General features: G+C 40.2%; 1 protein-coding gene across 1 annotated transcript in view; it reads right to left on the reverse strand.

Moving 5' to 3' along the window:
- Window positions 1-20,400, reverse strand: part of adam19a (ADAM metallopeptidase domain 19a) — a 253,726-nt gene extending 233,326 nt beyond the window's left edge. Inside the window, exon 1 of the mRNA XM_041779714.1 lies at window positions 20,204-20,400. Coding sequence (XP_041635648.1) covers window positions 20,204-20,333 — 130 coding nt within the window. The 5' untranslated portion in view covers window positions 20,334-20,400. The remainder of the gene's footprint in view (window positions 1-20,203) is intronic.
- Between the last annotated feature and the right edge of the window lie 1,150 nt (window positions 20,401-21,550).

A 21,550-nucleotide genomic window follows, 5' to 3' on the forward strand; every position in this document is an offset into this window, starting at 1 on the left:
TGACTGGCTGGCGTCTCGCCTAATGACAGCTGGCTCCAGCCTCCTATGACCCTGAAGGGTTCTTGTGTGTTTATGTTTTAAATACTTGTGTACATTAACTATCTATAGAGGTATAAACATAGACAAAATGAAGGTCTTTTAGGTTGTTTCAGGATTTTAGGATCATCTAAGTAAGTTTATCCAGTTTGGATGAGAGCCTCTTTTCTCAGATCATCATAAAAGGGGTCACACAGTCCACATTTTGTTATAAAACTACATCAGACTGCATGCAGGCGTGCAGTCTGATAGCATTAACCTGTAACAGAAACACAGCGCTCGGTGGCGGCCCCTCACCTACACACGGCGGACCTGCAGAGCATAAACATAACACTTGGAAAATGAATAATGACTAAAAAGAGCCCACACAGCAGAGCGCAGAGGACCGCTGTTGTATTTCTGTGGGTGTTATAAATAAAAATCACACAATCTGCTCCGATTTCAAACAAAAAACTCGTCCCGGGTTCAAATTCTCTGCTGGAAAACGAGCCGGTGTGAAAAGGTGAGCGAGGAGCAGCCGGGGAACGTGTAGCTAATGAAACTCTGCCTGTTTGGAGGTCGAACAGTTCTGTCTGTCATCGCTCCCCTCCCCTGGAAATAACAGCCCACGCTTTCAAGAGCTCTCAAATCATTGCATAGAGAATCCTGGGAGCCGGGAGAACAGGACCTGCATTACTAAAGCATGTGCAGCACAGGCCCGGGGCAGCCTCAGCGGCTGCTAAATGGGCCGTGTTTGGAAGCAGATATTCCAGAGAAAACTGCTGAACCAGGATTTTGTTTGAATCCCAGCACAGAGAAAGAGCACTGGGACTTTGGAGAGCTTTTTTAACCTCTTAGTTACACGCTGGAGATGGTGAGAAAACTGAGAAAGTGAGTAAACATGGTGGAAAAAGTCAAATTGAGCAAGAAACGTGGAGGAAGCTGCACAATCAGAACGCCTACAAACCAAAGTATTAACACAACCAATCAATACACCGGACACGGCTTTATGGTAACACCATCATGGGGGAGATTAAATGTGCTTAAAGGTCAGGAAGTCAGCTGCAAAGAGGGCGAAATATTCAGTTTTATCTGCAGCAGAATCCACGGTTAGTGCACTACCTGAAGACTGCAGGCAAACTCTGAAACATTCTTAAACTGCACAAATCAAAGATTTTTAAAAACAAGAAATCACCAAGTATTGGCCTGCTAGGATTTTGTTGCTGTGGCTCCGAACAGGAATCAATATAGTTTGACTAAAACAAACATCAGAACTTATTTTTAAGCTCTAGTATCCTGACAGCCCAACACATTTTTGACTAAATGCTTTGTAACTTTACATTTGTCAGTAAGGGTAGGACACTAAAGCCTGATTTATGGTTGCGTCACATCTATGCCTTCCCTTTGGCCCTGAACCCTACTAAGGGGCCTTTGCACATAGCTAGTAGGCACCTCTGCAAAAATCCAAAATGTGTTGAAGCGAGTCAGACTGTAAGCTTTGTGATTGGTCTTTTGGGTAGCACTAACTGACAGCCAATCTCTGAGGTGCACTAAAAAAATGTAAGACCAATTCTAGGCCAAATTTGCCCCTCTGGGCTGATCCTATGTGTGGAGGGGGTGTCCTGATTTGATGCTCGTCACAGATGATTCTGTGGTTGAAGATTGTGCGGTATCCATTTTTTATCAGGTGACAAAATGTTCCAGCAGTATATGGTATTACCCCTAGGTGTTCAAAAACAACATGACACAAGAAACAGGTTGGACCATGCACCTCCTGACGTGCATGAGCAAGTACAGCAAGCAGATCATGCGTTTCATTCAATCCTTTTACAAAATGCTTAGAGTCTAAAAATTACATTGATGACGTTTATCACAGGGATACTGAAAGTGCTTTATAGCCGCAGTGTTGTTCACACACCTATCTGGTAAACTGAGTTACAGGACAGATGAAGTTTGTCTCTTTATTCCTCTTCCTCTGTGCCCTCTTCTCCTTCCTTCTCTGAGGTAAAATGAGAAATAATAATCCCAAACTATTATCAGACAGGATCAAAGGAAGTGGAGTAATGTTTGTGTCCTTCAAACAGACAAAGACGGACCGTAAATATGATGGCAAGGTCTGTCTAGCTGTGACTTCACTCTGCAGGAAGTTACAGTTAAAGCTACAGTTACAATAAAAAGTTACCTACTAACTTCTGGGCCACATCCTGACTGATGGCAGCCCATTCTTGCATAATCAATGCTTGGAGTTTGTCAGAATTTGTGTGGTTTTGTTTGTCCACCTGCCTCTTGAGGATTGACCACAAGTTCTCAATGGGATTAAGGTCTGGGGAGTTTCCTGGCCATGGACCCAAAATTTCAATGTTCAAAGTTTTAGTTATCACTTTTGCCTTATGGCAAGGTGCTCCATCATGCTGGGAAATGAATTGTTCGTCACCAAACTGTTCTTGGATGGTTGGGAGAAGTTGCTCTCAGAGGATGTTTTGGTACCATTCTTTATTCATGGCTGTGCTCTTAGACAAAATTGTGAGTGAGCCCAGTCCCTTGGCTGAGAAGCAACCCCACACATGAATGGTCTCAGGATGCTTTACTGTTGGCATGACACAGGACTGATGGTAGCGCTCACTTTTTCTTCTCCGGACAAGCTTTTTTCCGGAAGCCCCAAACAATCGGAAAGGGGATTCAAGAAAATGACTTTACCCCAGTCCTCAGCAGTCCAATCCCTGTACCTTTTGCAGAATATCAGTCTGTCCCTGATGTTTTTCCTGGAGAGAAGTGGCTTCTTTGCTGCCCTTCTTGACACCAGGCCATCCTCCAAAAGTCTTCGCCTCATTGTGCGTGCAGATGCACTCACACCTGCCTGCTGCCATTCCTGAGCAAGCTCTGCACTGGTGGGGCCCCGATCCCTCAGCTGAATGAACTTTAGGAGACAGTCCTGGCGTTTGTTGGACTTTCTTGGGCGCCCTGAAGCCTTCTTCACAACAACTGAACCTCTCTCCTTGAAGTTCTTTATGATCCGATAAATGGTTGATTTACGTGCAATCTTACTAGCAGCAATATCCTTGCCTGTAAAGCCCTTTTTGTACAAAGCAATGATGACTGCACGTGTTTCCTTGCAGGTAACCATGGTTAACAGAGCAAGAACAATGATTTCAAGCACCACCCTCCTTTTAAAGCTTCCCGTCTGTTATTCTAACTCAATCAGCATGACTGAGTGATCTCCAGCCTTGTCCTCATCAACACTCTCACCTGTGTTTACGAGAGAATCACTGACATGATGTCAGCTGGTCCTTCTGTGGCAGGACTGAAATGCAGTGGAAATGTTTTTTGGGGGGATTAAGTTCATTTTCATGGCAAAGAGGGACTTTGCAATTAATTGCAATTCATCTGATCCCTCTTCATAACATTCTGGAGTACATGCAAATTGCCACCATAAAAAATGAGGAAGTAGACTTTGTGAAAATTAATATTTGTGTCATTCTCAAAACTTTTGGCCACGGCTGTACTCCTCATTGGATCCTGGATCTCTCAACACCACCACCAGTGTCTCCAGTGACTCCAGGGGGGTATCCTATTCCTGCTGTTTGCTTGACTACACCTTCAAAGACACAATATCGTCACGGTGGAGTCTAATCGCCAAGGACTTTGCACAATTCTCTTTGATTCAATTTTTAAAATAATATATTGTCAAACTCGTATTAAGTCTCTCCTGATTGAACTGTTTTTGACAGAATTCGTGTTTGATTAACTACCCTGTCATCATTATCAGGAGTTCTGTCATGACTGTTACAACATCTTCAAACAAAAAGTGGTGCTGCTGCTGGAAACACACACTCTAAGGGCCAGTGTATTTAGGTTGGCACAGACTACATGATTTTTTTTGGCTATTCACAACAGCACCATGTCAGACAATGCAAGTACAATCTTGTCACATCTTGGCAACAGCCTGGTCACACTACAAGTGTGATCCCAACTGCTAACTGTATGCAGACGTCACCACTGCCTCTGCGACTGAGAGTTCATAGGTTGTCACTCTACAACAGAAGCGCTCTGTGTGATTGTAGCGGTCTTCTGTTCAAAATGTGATGGGTTGGATTATGACTAACAATTATGGATGTATCAAAAGGATAATATGGACTGGCTCTCCTTCAGATAGAACTTAGGGGACAGGTGTCAAACTCAAGGCCCGGGGGCCAAACCCAGCTGTTAAATCCGGCCCGAAAGATGATCTCATATTTCTGTTATAACTGGCCCATCAGTATGAGGTCTGCAGACTTCCTCAAGTATAAAAATGTAAACGTTTCCTTGATGATTTAAGATATCCCTGTTAAGTCATAAAATCTGAAATAGGAGAAAAAATATTTAGATAAGAAGTCAGGAATTTGGGAAAAGAAATTAATTTGTGTTTTAATTTCACATTTTCAATTTAGCACCCACAATTAGGACTCAAACTAAGGATTCTGACTTTTAATTTCATACTTTGAGCATTTCAAGTCATAAATTTGAGTTGTCATATAATATTTTGAGCTTTAAGATCCATAAATCTAAATTTTAATTCATATTTTGACCTTTCTAACCAGTTATTTTGTATTTTCCCATATATTTTCAACTCCAAACTTTGACTTTATAATCTCATCATTTGACATTTAAGACTCACAATTTAAAATTTTGAATCATATTTTGACTTTTAACTACATGATTACAAATTTTATTTTGTATTTTGACCTTTTGACCTCATGATTTTGACTTCTTTCTAATATGTTTGCCATTAAAAAACATAATTTTTCAATTTAAATTTCATGTTATGACTTTTGTGAACTAATCAATTTACTTTTTTCAGATTGTGAGCCTTTAAATTTATCTTTGTAACTTTTTAAATGTCAAAATTGTTTATCATCAGTGCTAAGTTTTTTTTTGTGCATATTTTATTACCGGTGAATCAAGGTTGACAGTTTCTGGTTAAAAAGGTGACCCTGTTAGGCCCTCAGGTTAGTTCTGAATCCAGAATCCAGCCCCTGCTGTGACTGAGTTTGACACCTCTGACTTAGGGTACGCATGTGATAACATAAAGAAAATAAAACGTACACATTAGTTCCCCGGAAGGAGAAAAAGTAGGGATTCTTCTAAATAATGATGCAAAGATGAGGAGAAAATGCTCCCTTATTGGCAGGCATGAGGATTCAGATCAGGGTGTCAAACTAAACGATGATGTCAGGAATCTTGCTGAATTGTGGTCGCAAGCAACAAGAATGTTTATCTTATCGACGAGTTTTGACAATGAACAGTCCACCAAAATCTGTCTGAGCCGGCTTTTAGTCCAGCACTCTGAGCGTTCAGCTTCCTCTGCAGAAAAAAACCCTTCAGCATCAGCTGTGTTATTGCTTAAAGAAACATGAAGCACACGGCTATTTTAAAGCAATGTTACAGATTCTACCAAGGACAGTGGGATTCGTTTTTTGTAGCGCAGAGGCAAGGAAAGCTGGTGAGAGCACTCTGTACACAGGCCCTTACGGCAGTAATTATAAACATGCGCTTACTTATTACAGATTACTTATGATTGAAACTCTGAAAACTTGCAATACTGTTATTTTTTTTACCTAAAAGCAATATCCTCATTATCTAAAAAATCTCAGGGAACTTCAGCAGGCCAAAGTATCAGGTGGTGATCTTAAGTCCTGCAGCTGCTATTTCTGGTGATAAATCAGGATCATCACCCAGACAGATGAATAAATCACCTCATCTTATGAAGTCTAAATGATTCAGTGTGGGAGTTCAGCATAACGGTGGATTGTAATATTTTTAAATCCTTCCATGTTAATCTGAGGTCGATTAAAGATGACACTCACTATGAACTCCATCATAAACTCTGCCCACAAGTCTACCTCCAAACATCAGGAGTCAAAGTGAGTTTAAACTCCAGTCAGAGAGGCTAAAACCTGCTGCACATTGACTTTCACTGTACCTCCTCAGAGACCAGAAACACAGTTGTTTCAAAGATTTTTAAGGATTCAGAAGTCAGCAGCATTGGTAAGCGAAGCACGGGCTGCAGAGCATGTTTGACCAGAGAGGAAGGTGTGCTGACAAAAGCAGATATCAATGAAAGCACCCTAAAAACTCGTCACCAACACATCCTGATCCCAGCGTCTACTTTTTACCATGCATGGGCTTTTCAGAGCTGCATGAGAGCAGAAGAAAAGAGTGAGCGTGGTCAGCCTTAGCAAAGAGATAAAAAAACGTTTTCATCTCAGAAAACCTTCAACTATCACAACCGCTGGCCGCTTGTTTAAATAAAAAAGATCCAGAGCTCAGTGAAGCATACAGAACGCTGCATGGGAGCAGAAGAAGGATGATATTGAAATAATACATATTTAATGGATTTTTATACGACACATAGCTTCACATTACATTCACGTAGCTGTAGCCGTGTGGCGGGCTCGCTAAAGTGTATATTTTGCATATATCAAAGACTAAATTTCCCACATATGGGAGCATGAATATTGCATTTCTGTGCAAAACAATAAATGACAAAAATATGCAAAACAACAAACTTTTTTGGAAAACTCTGATGACTCTGGAGGAAAACTTTCTAATCAATCTTTACTTGCAGTTTCTTACAAGTCCAATCCTGAAGGAGTGAGACCCTGCTGTTTTTGTGCTGGTTTATTCATTCTATTTCCCCCCTAAAAATGCTCAAATCCCTGTGAGAAACACAAATATTGCCAGAAGAATATCATTTGACATCCAAGTCCAGCCCCATGTACTTAAAGGTGACATATTTCACCATTTTAAGATCCCCAAAACATGCCTGTGAAGTTCATTGCTGAAATAATACTTCAGTATTGGATTTTTGCATGTCTAAAAACCCCTCTGTGTCAGCCCTTCTCAGAATGAGCTGTTTCTGTGTCTGTGGCTTTAAATGGTAAGTAGCTGTCTGCCCCCTACCACATCCCTCTCAGGAAATGGGTGCAGCACTTGTGATACTACAGACACTTTTTTTTCCAAATTTTATACTGGGATTTGACCCATCAATCCCCTAGACCATAGTCAGCAGGGTAACCCACTGAGCTATCCAGCATCTCAGCTGGTGGCTGAGAGGATCAGTAGAGGAGGGCGGAACTTTCCTCCAAGTGGGGGAGGGCCAACCAAACCTGGGGGCGGGTGCTAAGGGCCCCTGGTGAGGTCACTAGATGTAAAAACTGAGAATGGCTTGTTTCAGCACACATTTTCTGAAAGGTGGAGAAAGAGAGGGGGGAGGGAGTGGATTTTTCTGGTACTTGAGGGGATTGTGGACAGGCCAGGGACACATATTTGTGTTAGAAAAGCCTGAAAAAGTGATTTTTGCATAATGTGTCCCCTTTAACAAAAATTCATTCAAGTTCAGAGGTCACAGTTTGACCTATACCTTGGTTTTAGGGTTAGGGGTGCGCGGTATATGCAGTAGATGGTATAAATGATATAAATTTGGCCTACAGTAGAGATTTGGACTCTACCGACAAATCGCAATAACGCCTGTTAATGATGTCATCATATCTGCCTCAGTGTGAGTTAGCAGGCAAAAACACTCTTCAGTACAAGCTAAGTTCAACAAGAAAAAAAGCAACAGGAAGTACTGGATGCATACCATAAAATCGAAAATATAAACTGCACCTGTATATAAGCTTCAGTCTGTTCTGAAATCTTGAAATCTCTGAGACTGTAGCTCTTTTATTATCATCGCTTTTCTCCAAATGGATCTATTAGCTATAATACAGAAGCTGAGCTTTCAGCCTGCAGCGATGAGTCTTTTCAGTTAAACGGTTTATTTACTCAACTGTATACTTCCAGTTTTCTTCAAATGCACAGTTATGACATGATGAGGAGGAAAAGTGGTTAAAAAATGACAGCAGCCCCTACCGGTCTGGATTGTAAGATACACTATATTGCCAAAAGAATTCAATCACTTATTCAATTAATTGAAATCAGGTGTTCCAATCATTTCCATGGCCACAGGTGTATAAAATCAAGCACCTAGGCATGCAGACTGTTTCTACAAACATTTGTGAAAGAATGGGTCGCTCTAATCTGATGGACGAGTCTGGGTTTGGCGGTTGCCAGGAGAACGGTACTTGTCTGACTGCATTGTGCCAAGTGTAAAGTTTGGTGGAGGGGGGATTATGGTGGATTATTATGGCCCCTTAGTTCCAGTGAAAGAAACCCGGAATGCTTCAGCATACCAAAAGACTTTGGACAATTCCATGCTCCCAAATTTGTGGGAACAGTTTGGGGATGGCCCCTTCCTGTTCCAACATGACCGTGCACCAGAGCACAAAGCAAGGTCCATAAAGACATGGATGAGAGAGTTTGGTGTGGATGAACTTGACTGGCCTGCACAGAGTCCTGACCTCAACCTGACAGAACACCTTTGGAATGAATTAGAGACTGAGAGCCAGGCCTTCTCGTCCAACATCAGTGTGTGACCTCACAAATGCGCTTCTGGAAGAATGGTCAAAAATTCCCATAAACACACTCCTAAACCTTGTGGAAAGCCTTCCAAGAAGAGGTGAAGCTGTTATAGCTGCAAAGGGTGGACTGACGTCATATTAAACCCTATGGATTAAGAATGGGATATCACTTTTGGCAATACAGTGTATGTATTCCAGCATGTACTGTGCTGTGAAGCCAAGGCGGCTGCCGTCAATGAACAGGGAGGAATTTTCAATCAGCGTGACAGCGGCAGCAGCATGCACTTGCAGTGGTGTCATTGCACCTCTCAGTACTTTATACTCGTATATACGTGGTACTGGTGTACAAGCTGCGGGGAATTTTTTTGTTGAAAAAAAAAAGAGCAAAAGTGCAGGTTATACACTGGAATTCATTGTATTTCCATGTTTCTCTAATGCACTATTTTAAGCCTGCAGAAGTGACAGTCTCCTTTGAATTCAACATACTCTGTGCACCATTCATGCAAAGGGCTCTCCATAGCCAATCGCTTCCTCTCTAGTCAGTCTTTGCAATTCCACAGCGCATGCTCTGGTCCATCTCTGCACATGCTAGAAGCACAAACCTGCTCCACTTCAGATACACTCCAATTATGATTGAGCAGGACCACCAGCTATCATAGTGTGTGTCTTGCTACTTTCAAAATGCTTCAGATCTAAAAAGACACAGCTATTGCTTGTGTGTGCTCCATTTTCCCCCTTCATTAAGAGATAATTGAGAAATAATTACCCAAAACTATCACCAGACAGGTTCTAGGAATGTGAAGTAATATTTCCTGTGCTTTTAAACAGATATAGATCAGTGATAGATGGTATTTATTTTCACAATGTGCTTCAATGTAAGCTCCGTTCAGGCACAAGCTCAATGTGGCCAATGGGAAGCCTTTACAAAGTCACAGAATATTTAAGCACCCAAAATAACCAACAATTACCTATTAACTTCACCTACATCTCCCATAGAAAAGGCTTAACATGCATTTTAACCTTTATAAAAACCACCAAAAACATACACCACAGCACTGGCTGGACCGAATTTCACCAAATTTCCTGCTTCAGGGAATAAAAGTGGGTGAGGTCTATCTCAGTTTTTCCCATAAGTCAGAATACCTGTAATGAATCCTGATAAATCTCTCTGCAGACATCCTGAGCTGTGTTTCAAACACATTTAGTTCAAATCTGATGAAGAGAAGATGAATGATGTGACTCTGGATGTACTGATATTGGAATGCTGCAGGCTTTACAATGATGACATGAAGGTTTGATCATCCTCCCTCTCTTTAAACAATCAAATCTGCCTGAAAGTGAAGTTTTTCTACTTTCTGAATCCTTAAACCTGCTTGTTTGCAGCCTACTAGGCTGGAGCCCACACCTTTTCATTTGCGTCTGTTTTTCCTATAAACATTACGCAGCTGTATAATAAAATATGTGAGTCTTTAGCAGAAAAATGAGCTGTGATGATGAAAAGATGCAGACATAAAGAGTTGATTACAGATGGATGATGTGATAGTTGATGGCTGTGGTTCTGCTGACGGCTGCAAACGGCTCCTCGCTTTCTAATTTGCTCAAAATCATCACTTTCCTGATGGCTGCATTGTTTCTTTGGAGGGTATTTTTATGCTGGAAACTGCAAAAAAGCCAATTATCACTGTTTTGTTTGGAGTGTTTTATGCCAGTTCTGATCCGCTGCCAATTAACTGGTGCATCACTGGTTGAAAACACGCCGCTGAAATACAAAAAAACGCTGATGCAAAAATAAAAAGACATGGATAAAACAATGAGGTGAAAAACAGAGCACTGACAGAGCTAGGAGGGTTCAACATGTGGAGATATGTGACAAGGAGTGGCTGCAAGGTTGCAGATATACTTGCTGATGGCTGCCACACGTCTCCTGTAAGTCCGTTTGACACGTCAGCTGTGTACATCCTCAATAATTACTGTGCTGCAGAAACCAGATGCAGTAAACGTGTGTGGCTGAGGCAGTGAGGAGGTGGAGTAACAGAAACAACAACAAATGACAGTTTTAATGACAAACTGAAAAACCAAGTCCACAATCCTCCACATCTTTACCATGTGTTATTGTCACTGCACAGACAAGCATGACCAGCTGATTTCATAGTTAAGAGGTTTCAATCAACTTTAGCTCAACCCTTAGAGGGCATTCTTGGTCATTTTTGTTTTCCTTTTTTGATCATTTTGACTGTAATAATACTAACAACAGACATTTGGAAGTTTTTGTGTTTTTAGGTTAGGAAGATTTTTTTTTAAATTGTATTACCAGTAATGGATAGATAATAATCTCTCTAGACTTTTCTACCCACTCATGCTGTTGGTGACCAAAAATGTCCCATTGAAACCCATTCAAACTACAATTTTTTTCATCCTCCAGCCATCACAGTAAAAAACCATGGACTTTATAATATTAGGCTTTTATTCTGGAGTCATTGCTTCAAATTTGTAGTTTTTCCTGTTTGTCACCACATGTCAGACATGAGGGGAAACTGCATGTTATCTTCCTGGTTCCTACTGGGGCTCTATTTTAATAAATTATTAAATTCTTTCTTTAAAAAGCATAAAAATCAAAGTTGTTGCTTATTACTTACATATTCAAGATGGCGATTATCCCCTTCAGTGGCATCCCATTTGCATGTAGTATATGAACAGTATTTTATTTTGTGTGTTTTTTACATTACAAACATCAGGATTGTGCACTTTTACTGGTAGTTAAAGGTTAAATTCCAAAACAATAATCAATATTTGATATCTATGATCAGGTCTGATCGTGATTTAAAAGTATGCAAAAGAAGCTGGAATAAATATCCATGAATGTAATTTTTATTTTTATTTCTGTGTGCTGCCATTGTTGGTCATAAACACCCCGAGTGTATAAACTTCACTCCAACTGAGGGTTAAACCTGTAAAATAAAGAAAATGAGATTGGTGTTCAAAAGTGACAGAGTAAACTGGAGATTTTTAGCCGAGTGGACCCTGGCTGCACATCTAAGGAGGATATTTTGGTAACAGAAGAGAAAACTAAACTAGAGGACTTCAGCAAGGACTCGTGTGATCATCATGAGCACACTGCAATTTTTAAACGTTTTCTCCCTGCATGGGGTTTTCAAAAAGTTGCTTTGTCAGTGACCTTAAATGCCATTTATGAGTGTGCAAAAAGCCAAAACTCACAGTAAAACCTCCGTTTTTAAAATCACCCTCTTTTATAGAGACCAGACTTTAGTTTGAGCCTGATTCAAGGCTTGTCACAACTGATCATTTGTCCAAATACTCCTTCTGTGTGGTGTCAGTATGACTGTTTCACAGCTTACAGATCAAGTCCATGCCTCTGTGAAGTGGAATCAAAAAATATGATTCCAGTCTGGGCTGTCTCCAACAACATAATACTCATTATAGCAAGTGTCCCAAGCCAAGTGGAATACTGAAAATAAAAACAGCTGGGGAATTATGGCAATGCTGCCTAAAACAGCCTTTCTCAAACATCAGTACACCACTGCACGACTCACAAAACCTACATATTGTTATTCTGTTTTATTAACAGATATTTCTAGATGAATGTTAGGCTTTGCTCACTGAAATAACTGTAAACATCCTGCTTGTCTTATTTATCAATGCCTTAAGAGACAATCAAGTTAATATGAAAGGTATTCAAAACAACACTGTTTATATATTTTGGCCCAGGCCTGACCACTGCCATGCCTGTTGGATCCAGAAATAGGCTAAAAGATCTCCAACACATCATGGCGCCATCTAAAGAAATTCAAGAACAGATGAGAAACAAAGTCACTGGCATCTATCTATGTCTGGAAATGGTTGCAAAGACATTTCTGAGGCCTTCGGACTCCAGCCAACCACACTGAGAACCATTATCCACAAATGGGGAAAACTTGGAACAGTGGTGAACCTTCCCAGGAGAGGCTGGCCAACCAAAACGACTACAAGAGTGCATGGATGACTCATCCAGGAGGTCCCAAAAGAACCTAGAACATCTAAAGACCTGCAGGCCTCCATGGACTTAGTTTAGGTCAGTGTTCATGATTTAACAATAAGAGAGAGACTGGGCAAAAATGGCATTATGGGAGAGTTCCAAGGCCAAAACCACTGCTGACAAAAAAAGAACACAATGGCTCGTCTCACATTTGACTAAAAGTATCCTGATGATCCCCAAGAATTTGGGGAAAATATTCTGGGGACTGACGAGACACAAGTTTTAGAGGGTGCATCCCGTTCCATCTGGAGTAAAAACAAAAAGAACATCAGACCAACAGTCAAACATGGTGGTGGTGTGGTGGTCTGGACCAGGACCTGGACCACTTGCTGTAATTAAAAGAACCATGAATTCTGATCTCTACCAGAAAATCCTGTAGGAGAATGCCAGGTCATCAGTTTATGACCTCAAGATTAATGGTTATGGAGCAGGGCAATGACCCTAAACACCAACAAGTCCACCTTTGAATGGGCTAAAAGAACTAAATAAAGGTTTTGGATTGGTGTAGTGAAAGTCTGGACTTAAATCTGACTGAAATGCTGTGGCATGACCTTAAAAAGGTCTAGTGTGGCTGAATTAAAACAGTTTTGATTAAATAATTGTTTAATGACCAACAGATATGGGTTTTTAAAATTATCGAAGGCCTGGAAGTCGTCTACTGAGTGTAGATGCATGGAAGTGTCCTCCTGCTATGTTTTGGAAAAAAAAAAAAAAAAAAACATGCTCTGAAACATGTGCTGCTGGCATCATTATCTGCAAACATCTCTGCTGAATGGAGGCTTTTGTTGGAGTCTCATAGCCTCAGAGTTTTTCGATCCACATGACTGTGCTGCAGAGTGATGATGCATCTTCATACCAGAGACCTTCACACAGGCTGACCTTTATCTGCTGCTCGATATGTTCAATTAAAAGTTCATTTCCTGTCATCTAAAACACGGTCTGCTGCCAGAAGTGAAGCCAAGACCAGCACTGAAGTTATCAGGAATTCAAAGATCATAGAGCTTTCACCCAGAAAGTCTGCAAAAATGGACTTTCTATGACATAATGGCTAAAATGTGGGTTACTCTCCTGTCCTGGTGTTCTCTCTCTGAACTGATGCCTTTTATGGACACAGCGAGGATGGAGCTGATCCTGCCGTTTGTCGGGAGGAACTATTTTAAACATCCATACTTAACACGAAGAGTCATGAAAAGCTCCGACAGTGACAACTTTAGTTTAAGTATGATGCAAAATACACCAGGATTTATGATCTAGGGAATGTTTTTATTTAGAAATGTGGTGGAAAGCCATGCTTGAATACAGGGAAGCTTAGCCAAAACACATAAATGTGCTGTAAAGAGGATGATGTCTGACTGCCTAAGAACAAAAATATGAAGTTTAGGAGATCATATGATGAGCTAACATTATAAAGCCTGCCAGGATAGCTCTGATTAGTGTTGCCTTACTCTGTGCATATTAAAACAGAATAAAGGTCAACAAAACTGCAGAAAACATTACATTTCTGATGCAGTTCTATAGAGGTCTACAGGACGGATGTCCAAGTGCAATGTGCTGCTGCAAGAAATGTGACTGGCTCACAGCACTAAAAGGCGGGGCTTAGCTATAGGTCAATAAAAGGACAGTAATCGTACAGTGGTGGATCAAGAGGAGGGCTGGGTTGGTCTCTGTGGTAGTATAAGTCCTGATGACTGGCCTTTCACTAGCTCTAATCAGTTCTCTCTGATGTCAAAGTTGAGACAGGATTTGGTGGGATCCATTTTTCAAAACCATTAAACCTTCCCAAGAATTTTCTACTGTATACAGTATTATCACCTGTTGTTTAGAAACCACATGATAGAAGAAGTGGGTCAGACCAAGCACTTGCTGGCATGCATGTGTAAGCACAGTGAGCAGAGCATGCACCTCTACAGGTGTTTCATTCAATCTTTTGACAAAATGCTTTGAGTCTAGAAAAAACAATAAGGGTGTTCATCAGAGGGGCGGTAGCTATTAGCTTGGATGTAGTTGTAGGAAAGTGGAAGTTAAATCAGAACTGGACCACATTTTCTTTTACTGCAAGTACGTAAAGTCACACTGAAAGCTTAGCTTGGCATAAAATAAATATTTGCACATCTCCCATCTGGCCTTGGCATCCATTTTATTCACCAAGGAGCACCACCATTCACAACTACATCAGCAGCAGCCTATCAGCTTAGGCCCTGTACATACGGACAACCTCATTTTGTCTTGTCACTCTGATTGGTCTGTCACCAATGTGATGGACAGAACATTCCTTCAATCACCTTCAAATTATTTTTTGAAAAGTCCTGCCCTTCCCAAATGCCAAATATATCCATGCAGTAGATAAATGAAACAGTCTGTGTAGAGTCAGGTTAGTGTAAAATGCATATGCACTCTCTTTTTTCCCCTCATAGAGTAGGAATATGACTCCTCCTCCAGACTCTGGGACCTAGAAAAGTGGAGAGGCACAGAATCCACATTGCTTGAAGTCCAGTGTGAAGTTTCCACAGTCAGTGATGATTTGGGCTGCCATGGCATCTGCTGGTGTTGGTCCACTGTGTTTTCTGAAGTCTACAGTCAATGCAGCCATCTACCAGGACATTTTAGAGCACTTCATGATTCCTTCCGCTGACAAGCTGTATGGAGATGCTGATTTCATTTTCCAGCAGGACTTGGCACCTGCCCACACTGCCAAAGGTACCAAAAGCTGCTTCAATGACCATGGTGTTACTGTGATTGATTGGCCAGCAAACTGGCCTGACCTGAACCCCATAGAGAATCTATGGATTATTGTCAAGAGGAAGATGAGAGACACCAGAGCCAACAATGCAGATGACATGAAGGCCGCTATCAAAGCAACCTGGGCTTCCGTTACACCTGAGCAGTGCCACAGGCTGATCGCCTCCATGCCATGCCGCACTGATGCAGTAATTCATGCAAAAGGAGGCCCAACCAAGTATTGAGTACATAGAAATCAACATACTTTTCAGAAGCCTGACATTTCTGTTTAAAATATCCTTTTTTTATTGATCTGATGTAATATTCTAATTTTTTGAGACACTGAATTTTGGGTTTTCTTATCTGTAAGTCATAATCAACAACATTTCAAGAAATAAAGGCCTGAAATATTTCACTCTATGTGTAACAAGTCTATATAATGTATGGGTTTCACTTTCAGAAAAGAGTGACAAAAAAAATATTGAACTTTTTCGTGATTTTCTGATTTTTTGAGAAGCACCTGTATATCCCATACAAAGGGAAAAGGTCTGTTTAAATGCTCATAAAAACCTTCAATGGCTTTAATTGTGTCTGATGTTGCTGATGTAGCACACATGCTTATTAACAATTAATTCAGATCATTTTCCATCACAGTACTAGCCCTTGTAAGAAGAATTAGGTGTTTGAAATTCACATTGCTTTGGAAACATTGCAGCAAATGTTGCAGGTCAACAGACTGATTCCGGAGACCAAACCGCTGACCTGTGGGTCATTTTCATTCCACATGAAAAATCAACCCTCCATCATTAACAGTAGTTCTGTCATCACTGTTATAACATCTTCACATACAGACAACGGTGCTGCTGCTAGAAACAAACACTCTAAAGGCATTTTTATAAACATGCACTAATCACACAACACCATTTACAGGGCAGTGATTAAAGCAGTACCATAGCTTTTCTAAATATCCCCCAATACAGTATTACCATGTCACTGGTTAGAAGAAAATCCGATTCTTGAGATTTAACAGTCAGAAGAATGGCCCAGACACATCATGTGTCCATCCCTTGGCTATCACCAGCCCAGCCTGGATGCTTAGTAATGGGTACAATTAAAAGGAGAGGGCATGGGGAGGTCACATGATGTCCTAAAGAATTATGCAGGTATTAAAAATGTAACCCTAAAATCAACAAACAGACGTAAGTACTGACAGACAACCCAACCCTTCTTTTCAAATACGCTGCAGGTCTATTATGAGCGCTGGCCACTGCCAAACCTCGTAAATTCACTGTCGTTCAGAAAGCACCAACCATGGAAGTCACAAGTGTAGAACATCCGGTTCTTTCAAAATAGACATGGACATGGACTCCCGATCGTAAATCATCACTATATCAACATTACGTCTCATCCTGCAGTGAGAGCAAAGGGTCACTGAAAGGTCAGTGGGTCACAGAGCTACAATGGCCCAACTGACAAGGAAAAGTTAAGTTTTGGGGATATTTAGCCAAAGAACTCTGCATAAAACCACAGATCCTTTAAGCAAACATTAACCTTTTAACTTCCTAATGTACTCATTCAATGGAGGAAGCAATAATATCATGGACTTATACTGGAAAGGATGATAAATTAACCCCAAAAGGTAAAATAGTCCACTGTTGAAATGCTATTCCTGCGTGACCTCACAGTTCTCCCGCGATCTCTTCCTGCTGATCAGAGCTGCGCGCTGCGGCGCAGCGCTCTAGACTCACTTCCATTGGGCGAGGTCGCTCTCCTTTCAATGGGAGCAAACCCGCAGCGCTTTGGTGCGCGGCGTGCTCACTGTATATGGAAATTCGGGGTTAGACTTGTTTCCAGAAAGAATAACAAACTCTGTTAACTTTAGCTTATTATTTAACCTCTCAATCTCTCCTGTAATCATACCAATTATGTCTAATAAGTGGCACGTTCTTAAACTGTCAGATTCTTTAAGTGGTTTTGGATCTTCTTTAGAAAACTGCAGTAACCCAAACCACCTGCAATGCCCTAAAACTGCTCTAGAATTAATGCTTATCTCATTTGCCAGGAAATACAATGTACTGTGTAAAAGTCAGCTTCATACTCAGTAATGCCAACAGTCAGAGCTGTCACCTTATTTGCACTTTCAGTCACGCTAAAACACAAAACTCTTACAGTAACTCACATAAAAACCACAAGAAAACACACCACTGCCGCTTTAGGAAATAACATGTTTAATGTTTATTTCAGCTGCCTAAGTTCAGAGCTTTGTCGCCTTATTTCACCCCTAAATGCCAGCCATTCTTGTATGTTTATGGAAGAAACCGAGGACCCAGTGAGGAAAGCAGAGATGTTATCAGTCTGTTACTCAATGGGTTTGGATGAAATCAACAGTAATGTGAGAAATAAAGCCATAATATTCAGGAAAGGTGTTGTTAGTCATGTGTATCTGGTGCTTTTTGCCTGAGTGATGTAAAGTTGGACTGCCTGAGTTTCAGACAGAGTTTAGAAAATGAAAGCACAAAATGACATAAAATCACAATAGATATGATTTTCATTTTCCAATTTTCATAAATGTCATGTACTATGTATGATAATCCTGGCTTCATAGTCACTAATCAATCATATCAATGTCAGACCAGTCATCATTTTCACTCTCAGTCAGAACTACTACATAAAAACAGCTAAAAAAGTCACAAATTTATGTTTGTTATGTAGGATAGGATGTATGTTATGTTTGGTGCAATAACCACAACGCATTTATGTCAGCATCCAGAGGTGTCACCTTACTGGCACGTCAGTCACGACAAAACACGTCTTAAATCTTTCACAGGTCTAGGTGTCTCACTTTAAAGCCACTAAAACACAGTAAAGTTGATTAGAGCGGATGTAATGTATTCTGTTCAATTCAGCGTGATATGCTCAACTCTACTATGCTGTGTCCATTTATTTCCCCTCTCAATCCAACCAGTTACTGTATCAAGAAAGCAAAGTAGTGATGTTATTATGCATTATTTGTTATAAAACTGCAATAACAGTTCAAAATGATAAAAGTTTAAAACAATAAAAAGACAAAAAAAATGGACTAGAAACCTTTCACATCACTACAGCATTCATTGCCTTGTAATGCCCATCTCTATAGGCTTTAAAGATACATGAAACACATAAATACGACCCAAAATACACCTGAATACCCTCATGAATTGATGTCTTTTACATGCACTGGCATAAAAACTCACTAGAAATTAACTTAATATTGGTTCTAATGACATTTAATGTATTATGTTCATTTTGGCTCCATATCCGCGCCTCTAAACTGACAACAGTTGGAGCTCCGCCACCCCATTTCCCCCTAAACTCCACCAATGTTTACAGGAGTAGCAGGCACCAAGTGAGGGAAGCAGAGATGTCATCATTCTGTTACTCACTGGGTTTGTATGAAATCAATGGTAATGTAAAGAATAAAGCCATAATATCCAGGAAACCAGTGTTTAATTGCCTGCCTTTTAATGGACTTTGGTGCATGCTGCACTCTTCTTTATAAAACTGCTGTAATCGTTAAATTCTCCACATTTAAAATCTTATAATGGCAAACAATGCACTAGAAAGCATTATTAACTTGATTTTTCAGGACAAAAACTTGGCTTAATATAGACCTCATTGCTGTCAAAGAGTCAGAAGTGTCACATTAAACAACAAAACATATCAGAAAACTCTCTTAGACTTACACTACGCTTCCATTCGCTTCCTTAGTCTACCTTAAAACAATATAAATCACACTTGGTTTTTGTAGAATTAAATATCTAATCTTAAATATGGCTTCATTTACAGACCCAATGCTGTCAACAGCCAGAGCTGTGTCATCTTAATTCCCCTTTTAATCCCTCCAATTACTGCAGCCTATTAATTATGCCTGGTAAGGAACGCTTCAGTTAATTGGCTCATCTTTAAATGGACTTCGATGCTCCTCTTCATAAAGCTGCTGTAATAGTTAAAGTAATGCAACCAAGAACTCACGGAAATGTTTTTTTTATTTACATGCATTGTTGTAACATCGATCTAGGAGTCCTGTCAGTTTTATTAGCATCAAAGGGTTAGTTAAAGCTCATTTTGGCGACTGTCATAACTCAGATGTGTCAACCCTTTCGCCCTTATCCCACCGGCTGCGAATCACTGCTAAAACTCACGAACTTATATTTCCTTGCATGTAATTATCGAAATTCCTACTAAAAACACTCACATCTCGGCTTAGAGGGCATAAAGTGTTAATTCGGCTTGATTTTACTACTTAATACAGTCAAAAGTCAAAGCTGTGTCACGTTATTTTCGCCTAAATTCCCACCGAAAACAAAGCGAATTGAAAAACGCTCAAATTTATATTTTCTCGCAGGTAGTGGCTTCAAAACACAGCAGAAGTCAAGTTACTGACATTTTCTCGTAAATCTGGTATATTAGGTTAAATTCGGCTTGAAACCCGTGACTCTACAATGTCAACAGCATGAGCTGTCACCTTATTTCAACTCTCAGTCACGCCGAAACACCATTAAAACTTGTATAAATGTATGCTGCTTCATGTAAAACCCAAATGAAAATGTCCAAGTGTGATTTTTTCGGAAATTATAATGTATGTTCTTTATTTCGGCTTTATTTCCAACACTTATAAATTACAATATTAAGAGCTATATGACCTTACTTCTCCTCTAAATCACGCTGATAACGGTACTGTACCAGTCAAGCTAGTGCGAGACGCAGCTTTAAATAGCTATATTTTTAAAGGGGTTTTGGCAGGCTCATTGCTCTTCATAAAACAGCTCATTACTGCAAGAAAAAGTTTCAGCACTACGACTGCACTCGCTCCCAGCTTTAAATGAAATCATTCTGATTAAATTAAACTCTTTAAACCTTTCACACAGTTTTAAATGATGGGTCTCAGCGCTTCAACACGCAACTGGTAGATGCCAGGAGAAGAAGTTTTAGGTCGGAGCTCGGCGGCTCTTTTCTTTACCTTGTTCCTCGGTGTCTCCGCTGGCTCGGTCCAGTTCGCCGTTCAGTAAGAGAAAAAAGAGAAAAACGAACAAACGTCCACATTTTGCCGATGATATTTGGGCATTTTTCTGCCTGTGTTTACTGTACATCCCTGTGACCCGCGGTACCGCCGACCGTCCTCCCTTTCCTCGCCGTTATTCTGCTCTGCCTCCCTCACCGAGTCTCCGAGCGTCAGAGCACAATGAGGATGGAGCACCACATCCGGTCTGAACTGTCAAAATAAAACATCGCAGCAACATAGAAACAGCCTTAAACTGAAGAAAGGGCTGAGCGAAATCTCATCTGTAGATATTTTTCATGCAAAGAAATAACGAATGGTTTTCACAGAGAGATTGAAAAACCTTGACAAATTTCGGTAAAAATCAAATCATACGGAAACCTATTACGTAGATACTTGAGCAACAAAAATTAGAGTCCTACACATTCAGTATTGGAATTTTTCATTTTGAATCATCAACTATTACAAATGGTCCAATTAGCACAAAAACCTTGGCACCATTCCCATATATTAAGGCTGTCAAAATGGCCAGTCGTCTAAACGCAATCCAAATCTAAACAAATTCTGAAAAAGTTGAGGCACTAGGTAAAATGTTTATGAAAACAGAATGTAGACTAAAGGGACAGGGCATCAAAAGGCTGGAAAAATAAGTGGTACTAATGGAAAACAGCTTGAGAAGCACCATGCAACTAATTAGGTTTTACTGGCAACAGCTCAGAATGACTGGATATTAAAGGAGCAAATTAGAGAGGCAGAGTCTTTTAGAAGCAAAGATGGACAGAGGTTTACCCAGGACAAGCACTCAGGAATGTTGAATAACTAGAATCCCACATCAGACAAGAATGAGACAACATTCCTCTCCAAATATAAAGGTCTGAATTCATAGACCAAAGTCTGATTTCTAAGATCAAAGACAGATTTCTGGGATTAAAGTCAGAATTCAGAGATCAAAGTCCAGTTTCTGAGATTAATGTCAGAATTCTGAGATCAAAGACAGATGTCTGAGATTAAAGTCAGAATTTCTAAATAAAAGTCAGTATTTTAAGATCAAAGTAAGAATTCAGAGATTAAACTCAGGATTTTGAGGTCAAAGTCAGAATTCCGAGTTTAAAGTCAGAATTCTGAAATAAACAGAGTTCTGAGATGAAAGTAAGAATCCTGAGAATAATATACAAATTTTTTGATTAAAGTAAAATTCCAAGATTAATGGCAGAATTCTATGATCAAAGACTTCTGAGATTAAAGTCAAAATTCTGAGATTTGAATCAGAAATCTGAGATCAACAACTGATTTCTGAGAATGAAGACA

This window comes from Cheilinus undulatus, linkage group 22 (assembly GCF_018320785.1).
Source record: "Cheilinus undulatus linkage group 22, ASM1832078v1, whole genome shotgun sequence".
Classification (NCBI taxonomy): Eukaryota; Metazoa; Chordata; class Actinopteri; order Labriformes; family Labridae; genus Cheilinus; species Cheilinus undulatus.